The following is a 14,421-nucleotide window of genomic DNA, read 5'->3' as shown; positions in this document are numbered from 1 at the left end:
GGCAGGGCTGAGCTGCCCCTTTCCGTGCGAAACCAACAGAAACGGGTGATAGCGGCCCAAACAGCCGTGCCTAGGCAGGCTTTAACCGCCCTTTCAGTCTATACATGTTGTAATCCGAAGGGCAGACTGTGAGCCAGGAACTGCTGGGCAGAGCTGCTTGGGAAGATGTTTCTAATCAGAAAATGCTTCCTCATAGAAACTGAGTTTTTGCAGTAAAACTGATGCTAATTTGATAAAACTGTGCAGTGTTTTTTGAGCCCCAGGATGGAAATTCGCTGCCAACCCAGTGGGTCTGTGACAGTACTGTGGTAGTCAGAGCCCAGGAATCTCTGTTTTCCGTGTGCTAAGCGAGCTGATAATTAAGCGATATTTTGATAAGTACTAAATATATATGCTGGGTGGTGGCAGTAGAAGACTGAAACTTCTACATTTAAAAAATTTCCTGCCCCGATTAAACTCCCAAGATCAGCCCTGGTATTGTCTAATGTAATCTTGGCCAAGTCCTGTTGCTTTTTGTTGTACCTCCATTTTATCATCTGTGAAGCAGGGAGAAGGGGTTTGTGTGTTTATGGAATTACGGGATTTAACAATTAACTAGATCAGTGGCAGGAAAACAAAAAATTCTAAAAATTCAAAATACTCCATAATACCAAATATGTTTCTCTCTGACCTGGCTCCCTTTGCTTTTCAGAGGTGATATTTCTGTCAAGTAATGGATACACCTGAGAATTCAGCCACTGTAGTGTCTATTATCATTTGTCTTTAGGAAAAGGCAAAACTTCTAAGAAGTCAGCCTGCTCAAATTGTGGAACCCAAAGGTCTTCTGTATGTCCAGCAGAGAGAATTTGCAGTGACTACCCCTAAAGATGGTATGTAGGAACACAAACGCTTTTTCTTCTACTGAAGCAGCGATTGTGAGAGCAAAGTTCTTATCCTGTTTCCCTCCTTTTAAATAGGTTCTGTTTCCATTCTTGGATCAGATGATGCAACCACCTGCCACATAGTTGTGCTCCGACACACAGGTACCTTTATAGGATGTTAAGAACAAAACCGTAACTCTCAGGTAATGGATTAGTATTGGTTTATGCTGCATTAATAAAATAAACTGCAACTACGTTTATGTAAACTTGAATCTCAAAAAGTCATATGATGTATTACCTGAATGACTTGCTCAAAGAGTTGGCGTGTTTAGTGTTAGGGATTCTGTGTTCTGGTTGCTCAATGAGCAGATCCTAAACTTGACCTGCTCTCGTGGCCAGTGGGTGGTGGCAGCTGCAGCCCTTGGCTGTGCTCAGCAGTTTGGGCCTGCAGGGTTTGGTAATAACAGAGGCAGAATTTGTGGAAAGAGCCTCGCTGCGTGCCTGGATTTCTGATGTGAGAGGTGTTGCCTGGTCCAGGTTAAGAGGGCACATGTACCCTTCACGTGAGTTCTGGTGATTTTGTAATGGGGCACACAAAGAGATTATTGCCTGGTTCAGTCAGCCGTACCTTCTGCTGGAGGCTGCTGTCCTGAGAGGAAGCGAGGAGGTGCCGGACATAGCCCTTGCACTGCTAGAGCAGTGTAAACTGTTACTGATTTCAATTATGGTCACGTAATGGCCTCCAACAATGTCGTTAACTGTCTCCTCGTGTCTTCCGCAGGCAGTGGAGCTACCTGCTTGACACACTGTGACGGGTCAGACACAGAAGCTGAGGTGTCACTCATCATGAGCGCAGTAAAATCATTCTCTAACAACACAGGATGTGGAAGGTCAGCCCTGCTCTTTTATTTCTTGCGTACTGCTTTTCACAAAGGTTATTGCAGTTTGTAAGGTGGGGAATTTTTGTGTGATTTTGTGGGGTTCAGACAAGGTAATTGTGCAGGAATTATCTCTTGATCAGGAACCACACGTAAAGTGAAAACGATTTCCTTGATGATGATTTTGAGGGTGTTTTTAGCAGTGGTTTAAAGCATGGTTCTGTTCTGAATAGCGTCTCTGTAAAATACTATTGTGAGATTTTGTGTTTACTGTTTCCCAGTTAACTTTTGTTTCAGATGTGCATCAGACAAGGTAATTGTGCAGGAATTATCTCTTGATCAGGAACCACACGTAAAGTGAAAACGATTTCCTTGATGATGATTTTGAGGGTGTTTTTAGCAGTGGTTTAAAGCATGGTTCTGTTCTGAATAGCGTCTCTGTAAAATACTATTGTGAGATTTTGTGTTTACTGTTTCCCAGTTAACTTTTGTTTCAGATGTGCACAGTTTTCCAAACCACTGGTTTTGGGCTTATGTTCCATTTTTCCTTCCAGACTGTTGGTCTTGTAAATTCTTTTGCGATCTGAGAATCCATCTGGGATTTTTCTAAGAAAAAAATTTTTTTGGGGTGGAAGAGGATGGAGGGGGAAAGCCCTGTAATGGAATTTAGCAAGCAAGGGTCTTCCTGGATGTGATTTTTTTGCCCCTGTAGTTTGATAAGATCAAAAACTCAATGAACTTAGAAAATACGGTCTCTAAAAACTTATGATTTGTTAGGACTTGTTTTTATGTAGACACTTCTCAGAAAATCCTGCTGTATGGTCCAGAATAGCTGTGTGGAGGTCCCAGGAGCAAAAATCTTCACGTTTAATTAACCCTTTCTTGGGAGCTGAAAGGTGGTTGCTAAGTTCAGTCCAAACCAGAGGTGCTGACCATCGGAGAGACCACTGGGTTAGACAGAAGCACATGCATGTAATGGTTCTTATTAAAGTTTCCAATTTGTGCTGTTTCCTGGATGATCCTGAAGCATTCAGAATGGAATTGCCATAACTTGCTATGTAATGCAAACCAACTTGGTGCATGTGACTGCAACAAGTGAAGCTTCTCTAATGATTGCTTTGCAGTCTGGGCTGGGGGTTATTTTGTAAAGCTGTTCACTTTGGGATGTCTTTTTAACTGCTGTTTCCTGTTATTCCATCTCTGTTAGGCTGGAAGTGCACCTAGTTGGAGGTTTCAATGATGATAGGCAGTTCTCACAAAAACTTACTAATCAGCTTCTTAGTAAGTTCACTTTTTTTCCACTCTCATGTCCCCAAAAAATAATTCTGACTGGATTTGGTGTTTGTAATCTGAACCCCCTGTCATTTCACAGAAAGATATCTGGATGTGTTTTGAAGGGTGTTTTCTCTACCTGAGAACTTTGTGTGCAGAGGGGTTGGACTTCTGAGGCTTGCATGCGGCCAGCACGTGGGATGGAGGGCCTGAACTTGTAACTTCTTCCTGGCTTGTATTCTAGCATGTTAGAATTGGAGTGCCGTTCAGCTGGGCTCGATTCCTGGCCCTGCTGCCGATAGGCTGTGGGATCTTGGTCAGGTGGTGTTGTCACCGTCTAAATCTAGAGAAGTAGGTGACTTCATTAGTTACTATTCGTTTCATACCTTAATGCGATGGGGTAAAATTTAACTATTGTTTGGAATTGTCTGATGGAAGATAAGATGTTATGTCTGTTTATAAATTACAATCTATAGTCCAGAGAAGCGATTGTGGTGCTTTACAAATTGGAAATGTAAAGCACCTGGTAACCCATAAGCGCTCTGACTTGACTTGTGCTGAGCGCTACGGGAGCCCACTGGAATGGGGAGGAGGCAGACTTGGGATTGGAGGGAGGTGGTGCAGGGGGTAAAACAGAAAGGAAAACGGAACAGGCAAAGGTCCTGGGATGCACCCTCATGGCCATCACGCCGTGCGATTCCTGTTAGCTGTGCTGTATGTTGTATGAGAGTTCTGTACAGAATTGAGGATTTTGGTTAATTTATTTTTTTCAACCTTCTGATTTTCATGAATCAAATTAGTTTGAAACAATAACATTGTATTGCTATTAGAACTTTGAAAAAAGGGTTTTCTGGTGTGTGGGATAGTGAAAAGCATCATCAAAATGCAGCTAATGAAAGACAGGCTTTGCTCACTGTATCTGTAACATTTTAGGAAAATATGTTTGTGTCAGCTGTTCAGTGTATGGTGATCTAAAGCAGAGCTGATGCGATGCCAGAGCTAAACCAGTGTCAGTAAAAGGAGTAGGTGGCACAACGCTTCTGTAGCGTGTTCTTGCTGTTACAGATGGCTACTCTGCGTAAGTTGCTGTTATGCTTAGTAGCTGTGGTTTTCATTTCATAAAAGTTACCTTGAAAGAAATCTGGACAACGCTTTTTGCTCTGTTGCCTTATCTAGGAACAGTGTGTTAGGTATCTCTGCCCACCCGTGCTGCTGTGCGCGGCACTGGTAATGCCCCATCGTCTACATACGGCACCTGCTTTGCCACCAGTCAGTCTTACACATTGCTGCTGTTGTTGTTGCTCTAGGAGCGTTTGACCTCCAGCCAGATGGTGTTCATTTAGTGACGTTCTGCGTAACAGGTAAGAAGATGTTTCCTTGGTTTTTATATTATCTTTAGCCACTGACTTCAAAGTGTAGGGGCTTTTCACAGGTGGCTGCTTTATCTGTCCTGTAAGAAGGAACAGCACAAGTCCTCCAGAAAGATTTGTAATTTTTAGTTTTGTTGCTAGTAGTGCGTGTGGTGATGTCAAATAGATGGTGCAGCAAGGATTCTCTCCTTACCTAGTGCTGCTGAAATGCGACTGACAGTGGAAACCATCCAGGACCGTTACCAGCTCCTCTGGCCACCCTTGGCCTGTGGGAGGAGGCTGTGTGCCCACGGAGACCTTCAGAGGTGACCAAGAAGGGCACTTACAGCCCTTTGACCTGCTGCCATGAATGGATGCATAAACTCATTCCACTAGTTCATAGCGTGTGATGTCATGTAAAGGAAGAAGTAATTTCATTTTCTTCGTGTCATGTTCAGGTTGTATGTCCATCATCTTTGCGTTACAGCGCTGTTGGTGACTTACATCTTGGAAACTTGGCATAGTGGTAGTTTTGCGTTGTGGGTTTTTGCCTCGTAAGTTGCCCCTGCAGGAGGTGGGGTGGCAGTCGGCTGGAGCTGGCCGTGCTGCTAGGGGATGGAGAGTTCTGCTCCGGGCCCCAAGGGTGCTGTTACTGACCTGCACCTTCCTTCCCATCTTTCTTTTAGGTTTCCTTGGGTTTTTTTCTGTCTTTATGCAACATCACATCTGTTCTTCTCTGATAACACACAACTAAATTAATGCTGTGCAGAAAAAAAGCCAAAGCCCTCTGAGTTTGACCTTTTTTTTTTCTTACAGAACTAAATGACAGAGAAGAAAAGGATATTCACTTTCCAGTCATTTATGGAATAGGTGAGTTAAATTAGAATTCAGTTATTTTTTTTGTAACAGGATTGCTTTTCAGATTCCAGTAGTAAAAGGGCTGATTTTAACAGGGCAGAGCCTGGCCTAAAGTTAAGTGCTGCTCTTGGAGGTGTAGGTAGAAATAGAAGTTTTCTTCTGGTACCGCAGTTGGGCAGATGCACACACGGAGTTGCCATGTAGAAATGCAAGCAGATTTTTTTTCCATTTAACTGTAGTTACGATTTTGTCAATACCAAGCTCCTGTCCTGACCTTCGGGGTTAGAATTCAGCCTTCTTTCTGTTGTTCATTCTAATTTTTTTTCTAATTAGTTTAAGTATCTCTGAAAATGTTCCTCTGGAATGTTGAAATGCTGCCAAAGCAAAATATGTAGCAATATGCTGTCACAGTTGTGTTGGGGACACGGTCATTTTAAACAAGCATTTTTTAAGAATTAATTGTCTCTGTATTGAAACTCTTATTTCCTGCCAGCTGTGAATGTTAAAACGGCAGAGATTTTCCCTGCAACCTTCCCAGAAAAAGGGCCAGATAAGGATTTGCGTTCAGCCCATGTTTTAACAGGAGCGAGGGTGAGTAAAAGCAAGAGGGGAAGAAATGGTATTTTTGCTGCAAGGGTTGACCAGTTGGGGCAACGGGATGTCAAAAGTTTGAAGAAAAAATTCTTTGGTAGTGCTCTGTAAGTATAAAACCAACTGAAAACGCCGAGGGGAGAGCGGAGGCAAAAGTGGAGTTCAACGCTTCTGAGCTTTCAGCTGCCAGGGTGAGCCTTGTGGAGGAAGTACAGCTCCTGCACGTGACCTTGCGACTGGCCCTACAGCTTTCAGCAGGGTAAAGAGAGTCAGGGCATAATCCCAGCACTATCCTTCAGTTCTGGGTTTTTTTGTTACGGTTTAATGTCGTTTGTCAGAGTAATTGGTTACTCTTAATGCCAAGGAAGCAGGGCTGAGCTGGCACACAGTACGGTTCAGACAAGCTGTAGCTTAAGGCCTTGCCCATTGTCTGACATTTAAGGCTCCCTGTGTTGTTACAGCTGACTAACATTTACGATGCGAAGATGGAACAGCTACAGATTGGGCCTTACTTCTGGAGGCCTTTCCCACATGTGGACTTCTGGTTGGAACAAGACGATGAACAGATTTTACAGGTACCTGACTTATTTTTTTTTTCCCTTCCCTTCTAGCCAAGTAGAGAGGGGTACGGTCTGTCAAAGCTTTTCCCAGTGTCCTGCTGTGGAGGGTGGGAAGTCCTCTTATGAAAAGATAGAATCATTGAGAACTTGGTATTCAGTGTGTCAAGCAGCTCTTCCTCCCATCTTGTTTTTCAGAATCTTTCCACGTCGCCCCTGGCTGAGCCACCCCACTTTGTTTCCCACATTAGAGCTACTCTAACGTTTTTAAAAGAACATCCCTTTCCATCTCGCTCCCTGTTTCCTGACAGGAAACCTCGCATCTACAAAAAAAATGAAGAAGGGTTGTGGGAACGGGTTTGTTCTGACAAGATCTAACCTGGAACCAAACACCACAACTGCTTTAGGGAAGTACAGTCTTGCAAGAAGAGCAGGTGGTCACAAGCACATTGCTGGTGACAAGTGCTATTGTTCCTGTGCTTTTCAAAATAAAATATTTTGACAGAAGTAACTTGCTTTTTCTGCATTACTTACATAGGAGTCACTGCTACATTGAAGTAAGAATTTGGCTTTGTTTATGTTCTGCTGCTCCAGTACAGGAATTTGATCGGCCCAGCTCGAGCGAGGTAGCAGTGCTGGGAGACCGAGAAGGGAAGTCGTTATGCTGGTACCTACTTCAGAAAGTGATTTTCCACACAAAGTGAAAGTAAGTTGCACACACGTAAAGCTCACTGAAACTTAGGGAAGGCTCCTTCAACCACCACGTAATTCAGGAGTAATAATTTGAAGACTTTATTGAAACATTCAGATAGTATCTAAAGAATAAAGCTCACTCCAACAGAACTACCGGTTTAACACTTCCAAATATAAAAACATTAAAAATTAATCCTTGTGATGATAATTTTATCCCCAACAAATTACTCTTATTAACATACTTCATCCCACCAAAGAAACCAATAAGGAAGACGAGTCAACTTAATTGGTTTTGCACTTTAGAAAAATTGCACTCTGATTTACATAAATTACCCCAACAGCAAAATTAACTTGTTCACGGCATCCCAGCCCCACAGGATCTAGAAGCTGAAAGTCAAATCAGGTGACAGTACAATTCAAAACCCCCAAATTTTTCAGATGATCAGTCAGTCCTGCTACCACTACAGCTGTTACGGCATTGATATATCTCTTAGGGGAACAAAAAAACCAACCCCAACCCCATGCCAAATGAAAAAAGAGTGAACAAACTACAGTTCTATAGCGACAGGATCGGTTTTCCTCAACATCTCAGATACCACAGGGAAAGCAAGCTCTTCCAAAGCTCACCTTTCCTTCCACAAGAAGCTCTGAAAATTTGCAGCAAGTGATTAAGATAATTTGGGGGGGGGGGGGACACACACGGATGGACAGACTTCTACACCTTAGCTTCTGATTTCCCCAAAGCTTTGCTTGTGCATTAAGTAGTCTTGGACACTATGATGTTGTGCTGTAGTGTAAATAACCTGTGTAATTTCTTGGAGTCTGTACAATTCCTACCATAGGTAAGTTACTGTTATTCAAAAAACAAGTGTTAAAACCATCACAAATGTATTTGTTTTTTTGAGCTTTACTACAACTATCTTTAAAAATACACAACAGAAAGAACTCCAGTTACACTACATAAATGTGTTCAATAGTATTTGGCTTATAAATGGCGTGCAAAGGAAAACAACGGTGTGCTGGGGATTCTTTCCAGTGGCAGAAGCACAAAGCCGTTCGGGCATGCAGAGGCACTATTTCTTTCTAAAAGGCTTAAAAATTAATTTAGTCCCTGCTGTACCTAGGGCTTGGCTGACTGGGGCAACTTGTACAACAGCAGGAAAAAAACAGCCACTGGCGAGGTACGGTCCAGCGACGCCTACGCAGAGCCAGCCCGAGCGCCCACCGCCCCACGGCTGCTCAGCAATGCTCTGTGTCGGGGGAAAACCAGCAGCAAAAGAGAGCCAGTGTGACTGCAGCAGATGGTGTGCAGGGGAGGCTAAACTGAATTTTAAACATTAAAGAGGTGAACAATTGGCAGTTGATTATTTTTTGAAGTGTATTAACGTAGAATTTAAGATCATTTTACAATTATTGGGTACAACCATACTCTAAATCTCATGTATGGCTGGTTGGTTAGTTAGCAACTGTTATCAGGCTTAGATTCCTACAGGAAGGATAACTGCCAATTGTTTTTACAAACGTTGATGAGCTGTTAATAAACGTCACTAGTACTTTGGTGACACTGACATGTAGAGGATTAAAGCAAGTGTAACAAGTGTTGTACGGTAAGACAAGTGTCTGTCCCATGGGGGGGAATTTATACTTGTGCAAAATCCCAGTTAATAAGTTACAGTAGTTATTACTGTACTAGTGTGTGGCACTGTTCACATTTTAAATGCATGATGAATACCCTGCCTCCTGGGGCACAGGCTTCCTCTGCAGAGTCTGACATCCACAGCCTGGATTTTATCTTTGACTTTCTTGTTCCTGTACCTTTGTGCAGTCACGTGGCGATTTGTCACTCTGAATGTCCCCACTGTCTGTCTTTGTTGCCTGCACGGCGTCCTTCAGCTCCTCTGGTTTTTCTGTCTCCGAAGGTGCTAGCTCTTGGCCAGGGGGTAGGGTTGGGGGCCTCTGATCCATCTTCTCCAGGTCATCACAGTGGCTGACTGAGCTGGTCTCACTGAACGCATCAGAACTTCTTAGAGACCTCTTAAAAATTTTCTGACCTGTAAAGTGTTTGAGGAGTACAGTACCAACGAAGGCAGCAGATACAAAATGCAGTACCCACAAGTTAAGTTTCAAAGAAAGTATTTGAATTTTACAAGTGCAAAGAAATAGATTTGATTTGGGTGCTAACTTTTATACCCTGAACACAGACGTGCTTGCTTGCAGTTACGGGCATGTATGCAAGGCAGCAGCTCCTGTTATTTTATCCTACGCACAGAGACGGTTAAAATCCAGCTGCCAAACACACTGTCCACAGGCCCAGTGAGTCATTCTAGGGTAACAACTTGCACTGAAAATCACAGGCTGGAAGCCAGCCAACTCAGAAGGCGAGTTAAAACTATGGTTTTCCTGCCAGACAAATCAACATCAATTACTGACACAACTACACAGAAAGATTTAATAGATCTTCACCTTCGAATGACTTTGTTCAGAAAATACTAGGTAGCAACAGAAATACAATTGCTCAAATATGTGATTACACGTTATTTATGCTTTTATTTCAAAAAAACCCCTTTTGGCTTGTTTACCTGCTAATTTTTAAGGCCTCAATAACCTCATAATGTTCCAGAGGAAAATTCTGGACTTCACAGCCAGCTGCTAGTTAATGGGATAACAACTTCCTGTACTCCCAGGAAAAATTCTTAGGGAGGAAACAAATGGGGCTGGTGTTCTGTGCCATGTTTAAAATGAGGTTTTTAAGGCAGACTTAGGGCACTAGAGGATGGGCTCCAGTTCCAGATATTGCAAAAGATGGAAAATCGTATGGACTGTCCTGTGTCCTACAACTCAGAGGGCAGATGTTGTAGCAAGTTTTAGAAATAAAACTAAGCCATAGAAACTTACCAGGAAGTCTTTGCTTTGCAAGGCTGGACGTTGGAGTTGGTGGTGGAGTAGTGCCTGTTCCTTGGGCCTTTGATACATAGGTAGATTCTGTGGATTCTAGAGAGCCTGCAGGTTAAAAAAGTATCAAGTTGACTGTAACAAAAACTAGGCAAGTTTTCTGTTCATCTGTATTTATAAGGTATGTAACAATCCTGGTGTTACTGCTCAGTTCTGAAACTGCACATGCTAGGTTGAGTTGAAACTGCCACTTGATGGCAATCCATTTCTGAGTTCCTGGGGACACCAGTGCTGAGACTTACAAAGATGAAGTTTCCCCTCATGCTGCTTCACAACACTGCTACACCCAATATTCCTTTTTCCTTCTCCAGCAGGCCCCTGACGTATTCCCAGCTGCGAGCTCCCAAGCAGTGCGCTTGGAAGGGGTACCTAGCTAGGAGGGGGTAAGCCTTCGCAAGGAAACCTTGCTCTTCTCTGCCATAAGATGGCTCAGACAGAAAGATCCCAACTGCAGCAGAAAGCCTGCCTGGCTCTTCAGTGACACACAGACACAGCTGGGCTGAGTTCGGGAATATTCTTAAGGCTCTGCCACAATTTTTACAGTGAAAATTTACCATTTCAGAAAGTAGTAGTTGTACACCAGTCTTAATGATTTAAAAGCTATAGACAGTTCTTTTCACATCACCAGGCATGAATTACAACTATACGAGTAAAATAATAGCCTTTTATATTGTAACATTCCATTCATCACTGGCTCCCACAAAGCCACGTTCACGCCAGTCCTCGGCAAGTCTTAGCCCAACCTTGTCAGGCACTGTGCTGCCCTGCCCAGTGGGCAGACTCGTACTTTATCAGCGTGCCAGTAGCCAGGCAATCACTCAAACCAGGATTTCAGACAGAGACATCAGGTCCAGTAGCACAGCGAACAGCTGAGCACCACCGTGCGAGCACACGCAAGAGGGTGCATGGGCACATACATAGGGAAGCAACGGTCTAAGACCTCAGCTACCCTGCTAGCTGATATATAAACACAGCATAAATACCAAACTTTTGCAGCGCATGTAGCCAAAATCACAGAAATGAGTCCTCTATTAATAAATGCCAACGTCTAATACAGCTTTTTTAATGTGACTCAACATGCAAGAACAGAATGTAAACTCCACAAGTGAGGTTAGAAGATTGTCTTACTGCGCGTTACAGAAATAATGAAGAGCACATTCTTTTACATCCTGAGGGTGGATTATGTCACCCACAATCAAATCAGCACAAGAAAGTGTGTTGCAATTTTAGTATAAAATTGGAAGCAGTTCAAATGACAGCGTAACACGGCTGCAGATGCACCAAGTCCTACCTGCTGTTAAATTAAATGTTCTTCCCTTCGGTGAGGCTTGGAATGGAGAAAACCAGTTCAGCACAGAGCCCACTACAGGTATCTGTCGGAGCAGTCCCTGCAAGGTACATGGTTAAACACTGGCTGGTGAGCAAGCTACCCATGTGGTGACAAGTTGTTTCCAGTTACTTAGATAACTAATTTTTACAGCCTTACCTCTTCCAGAAGTCGTTCTTCATTTGCTTTCTGGAGCTGAAGTTGTGCTTCCTGTATCCCTTTTCTAACAACTTCCGTCATGTTTTCCAACAGCTAATAAAACCAAGAAATTCCATTGTTATATATATTATTTGGACTTGAAATTGTCTTTTTAGTTCAGGTTTCGAGGATGTAAATATGGTAGCCAGATATTTTTCCACTTTAAGACAATACTTGTCAAATACTATTTCATTATGACTGTAAATTAAAGAAGGTACAGGCTGATTGCAGTATTTTTATAAAAAGATACGCCCAGAGGACAGAATGTCATTTTAAAACAGGAACAGTATATATTTTTCTTTGAGACAAGCCTGTGACCCAAATTCTTCAAAGATCTGCTTAGCACATAAGCGTTTGTCAGATGCCAAATCTGACTGGGAAGAATTCTTAGGTGTATAAAGTAGATTTTGGTTTCTGCAAGTACCAAGGACTTAAACTAGCCTCACAGTAGGCCTAACCAGGTGTATGTCAGCCTAGCTACAGGTTCAACTTTGCTTTTCAAATTTAACACACGACTGCCAATCTGGTCCTGGTGACATCCTATGCCAGCATCGGTGATGTTTTACACTACAAAGGTCAAGCAGCTTACTGGGAGAGCTGTAGAGGCAATAAATGAACAAACCCAAGAGATCAAGAAACAAAGTCACAATTTTGTCATGTGCAAGACAAATGCCAATTCCCATAATGTAACTTGGGTTTTAATATTGCACAAGGCTTAGATGACAAGTAATTCCTCCAAAATGTCAAAACCATGGGTTACTGTCAGTTAATAAAAACAAAGGAAAAAGAGGAAGCTGCTACTTTTCCCTGGGGCAGAGGCAAGCCAGGAATTGACCACCACAGCAAGCTAAATACCCGGATGTACTGACTACAGTAGGGAGGGCAACAGGGCTGCATTTAGAGTTCAAGAACCACTGTGTTTTCTGGTCCAGTCAAAATGTTTGTCTTAAATTATAGTTCTGCCTTTTAGTATATTTGTCTCTATGTCCTAAGGCCTTGCTGATACCGGAGTAGTTTTTTTTCCTAAAGGTTTCCCTCTTGTACCAAACATCGCTTATCTAAATGATGCAAGCATCAATTCTCACCAACTGGTTCTGTTTCTCAGTTTTGGATCAATTGGTGTAAGATCCTTTCAGTACCACACATTTATTGTAGCTAGGAAAGGTGCAATCCTTGGAACAAGTCCTCCGCTATTCTGGGTTCCTCCCTAGAAGCTTCAGGGTCAGAGTGGCCCATATTCTGGGCGTTCAGTTCCTAATCTCTCAACTACAACAGTTAAAAACCCAAAGGTACTTTAACAGGCAAATCACCTTTCATCTCACCCTCAGAACAGCACAGGAAGTCAAGAGAGGGCAGGAAGCCCTCAGAAAACACTGCTAGACAAAGTTTCAATGCCAAAATCAATATATTCCCATGGGCAGAAATAGGCAAAGGAATTCGGAAGTTCTATTTACTCTTTAGGTGAGGAAATTAAATGCCCAGCACTAGAGGAATGAAAGGACAGACAGGCATCTGTGATGCGGGTCATTTAGGAATTCTACTTTAGAGAACATTTGGAGAACTCTGATCGGGTAAATGCTTTTTGCAAAAAGGAGGTGCATCATCAGCTTTGTTACTTCAATAGGTAAATCGTAATTTCCATTTTTAAGCCACCAGTTTACATTTTTTCACACATATTAGGGCCCAGTCTTGTCTTACAGCTGGTATAACAATCTCAATCCCACCACATCTATCAGTGATGAGAAACACCAGCTCACAATCAGCGCCCACCTTTCCCCCCCCTCTTTTTTTTTTTTTTTTTGACAGCTTACATTTTAGTGCTAAAATGAGCCTATTTCAGGACTACTGAAGTTTTTCATTAGAACTGCTGAACACAGAACCATGAACAGAAATCAGGACATCCTCAGAGTATCACAATCCTGTAACGTAAGTCCTCCTTATGTGGACACAGATTATTACTTCTACAGTAATTAATACAGTTTGTTGCAGGCAAGTGCAATTTTTACTTTCACCAACAAAACCATGTCCTGAAGCCAATATGGAAGGGGAGAAAAAAAAAAAAAAAAAAGGTGCTGAAATGCTGTGATTTATTAATACATACCCTCGAATTTTCTTCAATTTCTCTGCCTGTTGCTGCAATAGTTTCAACTAGCTCTGACACGTCCAGATCCTCAGTTACCATGCCAATATAAACACAGTTCTTCTGCCCTCCAAATTCTGGACCTGTGAGCACAGGGCGAATAAGTCTGTGTGATGTATAAAAATGCATTTCCACAACAGGTGCACCAGTCACACTTGCAAATCTGGGAATCCTAATGCATACACACGCACTTCAGTAATTAAGGGCAGTATCTGCAGAGGTATAAATTAGGCAGACTAAGAAAGCTCAGCCCTGTGGGTTTTCAAGAAGAGAAGAGAAAACATCATCTAAACAAGAAAAACAGTGGATATTTTATACAACCAAGGAGTTCTATAACAAATATCAGGGTTGAATATGCTTTAAACTGGTTACTTTCTGCCATTTACAGATTACTTGGTTCCACAATTCTTAGGGCACTTGATTTTTGAAAGCTGACTAGAAAAAGATCAGAGTTCTGAGTAAGCAAATTAATATTATTTCGGCTATAATGTGTCACTATGTAAATGTGAAAGTGCTGCTACTTATCACAAAAGTCATCTGAAGCTTTTAATCTATCCACAGAAAGCAGTGGGTTTTGAACAAGATCTGCTTTTCACCAGACACGGCACTAACCGAGAAGGCTCAGTTCACACAGAGGAACACTGCAGCTTCTGTTCGTTCCGACAAGGAAATGCTTTCCGGTTTAGTTGATCCTAAGTCACTTTTCACAAGTGTTTCTGAGAACAGTGCCCTTTGCTCACCCTGCT

The 14,421-nt window shown here is 42.4% G+C and overlaps 2 protein-coding genes across 3 annotated transcripts in view; one reads left to right on the top strand and one right to left on the bottom strand.

The window, feature by feature from the left end:
- LOC104126974 (protein N-terminal asparagine amidohydrolase) overlaps positions 1-6,796 on the top strand; it is a 13,860-nt gene extending 7,064 nt beyond the window's left edge. Inside the window, exons 2-10 of one of the 2 annotated variants that reach the window (XM_035895083.1) lie at positions 767-869; positions 957-1,022; positions 1,642-1,750; positions 2,946-3,019; positions 4,318-4,371; positions 5,176-5,229; positions 5,711-5,808; positions 6,270-6,383; positions 6,564-6,796. In XM_035895083.1, coding sequence (XP_035750976.1) covers positions 767-869; positions 957-1,022; positions 1,642-1,750; positions 2,946-3,019; positions 4,318-4,371; positions 5,176-5,229; positions 5,711-5,808; positions 6,270-6,383; positions 6,564-6,743 — 852 coding nt within the window. In that variant the 3' untranslated portion in view covers positions 6,744-6,796. Of the gene's footprint in view, positions 1-691; positions 870-956; positions 1,023-1,641; positions 1,751-2,945; positions 3,020-4,317; positions 4,372-5,175; positions 5,230-5,710; positions 5,809-6,269; positions 6,384-6,563 lie in introns of those variants that run through there. The other variant, XM_035895084.1, reaches the window with a different exon arrangement.
- Positions 6,797-7,206: 410 nt separating this feature from the next.
- The window catches only part of PDXDC1 (pyridoxal dependent decarboxylase domain containing 1), a 24,067-nt gene continuing 16,852 nt past the window's right edge, over positions 7,207-14,421 (bottom strand). Inside the window, exons 18-22 of the mRNA XM_009639571.2 lie at positions 13,637-13,758; positions 11,497-11,589; positions 11,302-11,398; positions 9,954-10,058; positions 7,207-9,109 (exon numbers count right to left, since the gene is read on the bottom strand). Of these exons, the coding sequence (XP_009637866.1) occupies positions 8,847-9,109; positions 9,954-10,058; positions 11,302-11,398; positions 11,497-11,589; positions 13,637-13,758 (680 nt within the window). The 3' untranslated portion in view covers positions 7,207-8,846. The remainder of the gene's footprint in view (positions 9,110-9,953; positions 10,059-11,301; positions 11,399-11,496; positions 11,590-13,636; positions 13,759-14,421) is intronic.

This window comes from Egretta garzetta, unplaced genomic scaffold (genome assembly GCF_000687185.1).
Source record: "Egretta garzetta isolate BGI_Z169 unplaced genomic scaffold, ASM68718v1 scaffold575, whole genome shotgun sequence".
Taxonomy (NCBI): domain Eukaryota; kingdom Metazoa; phylum Chordata; class Aves; order Pelecaniformes; family Ardeidae; genus Egretta; species Egretta garzetta.
Note: the sequence above shows the minus strand (reverse complement) of the source record. Positions and strands in the feature narration are given on the sequence as shown.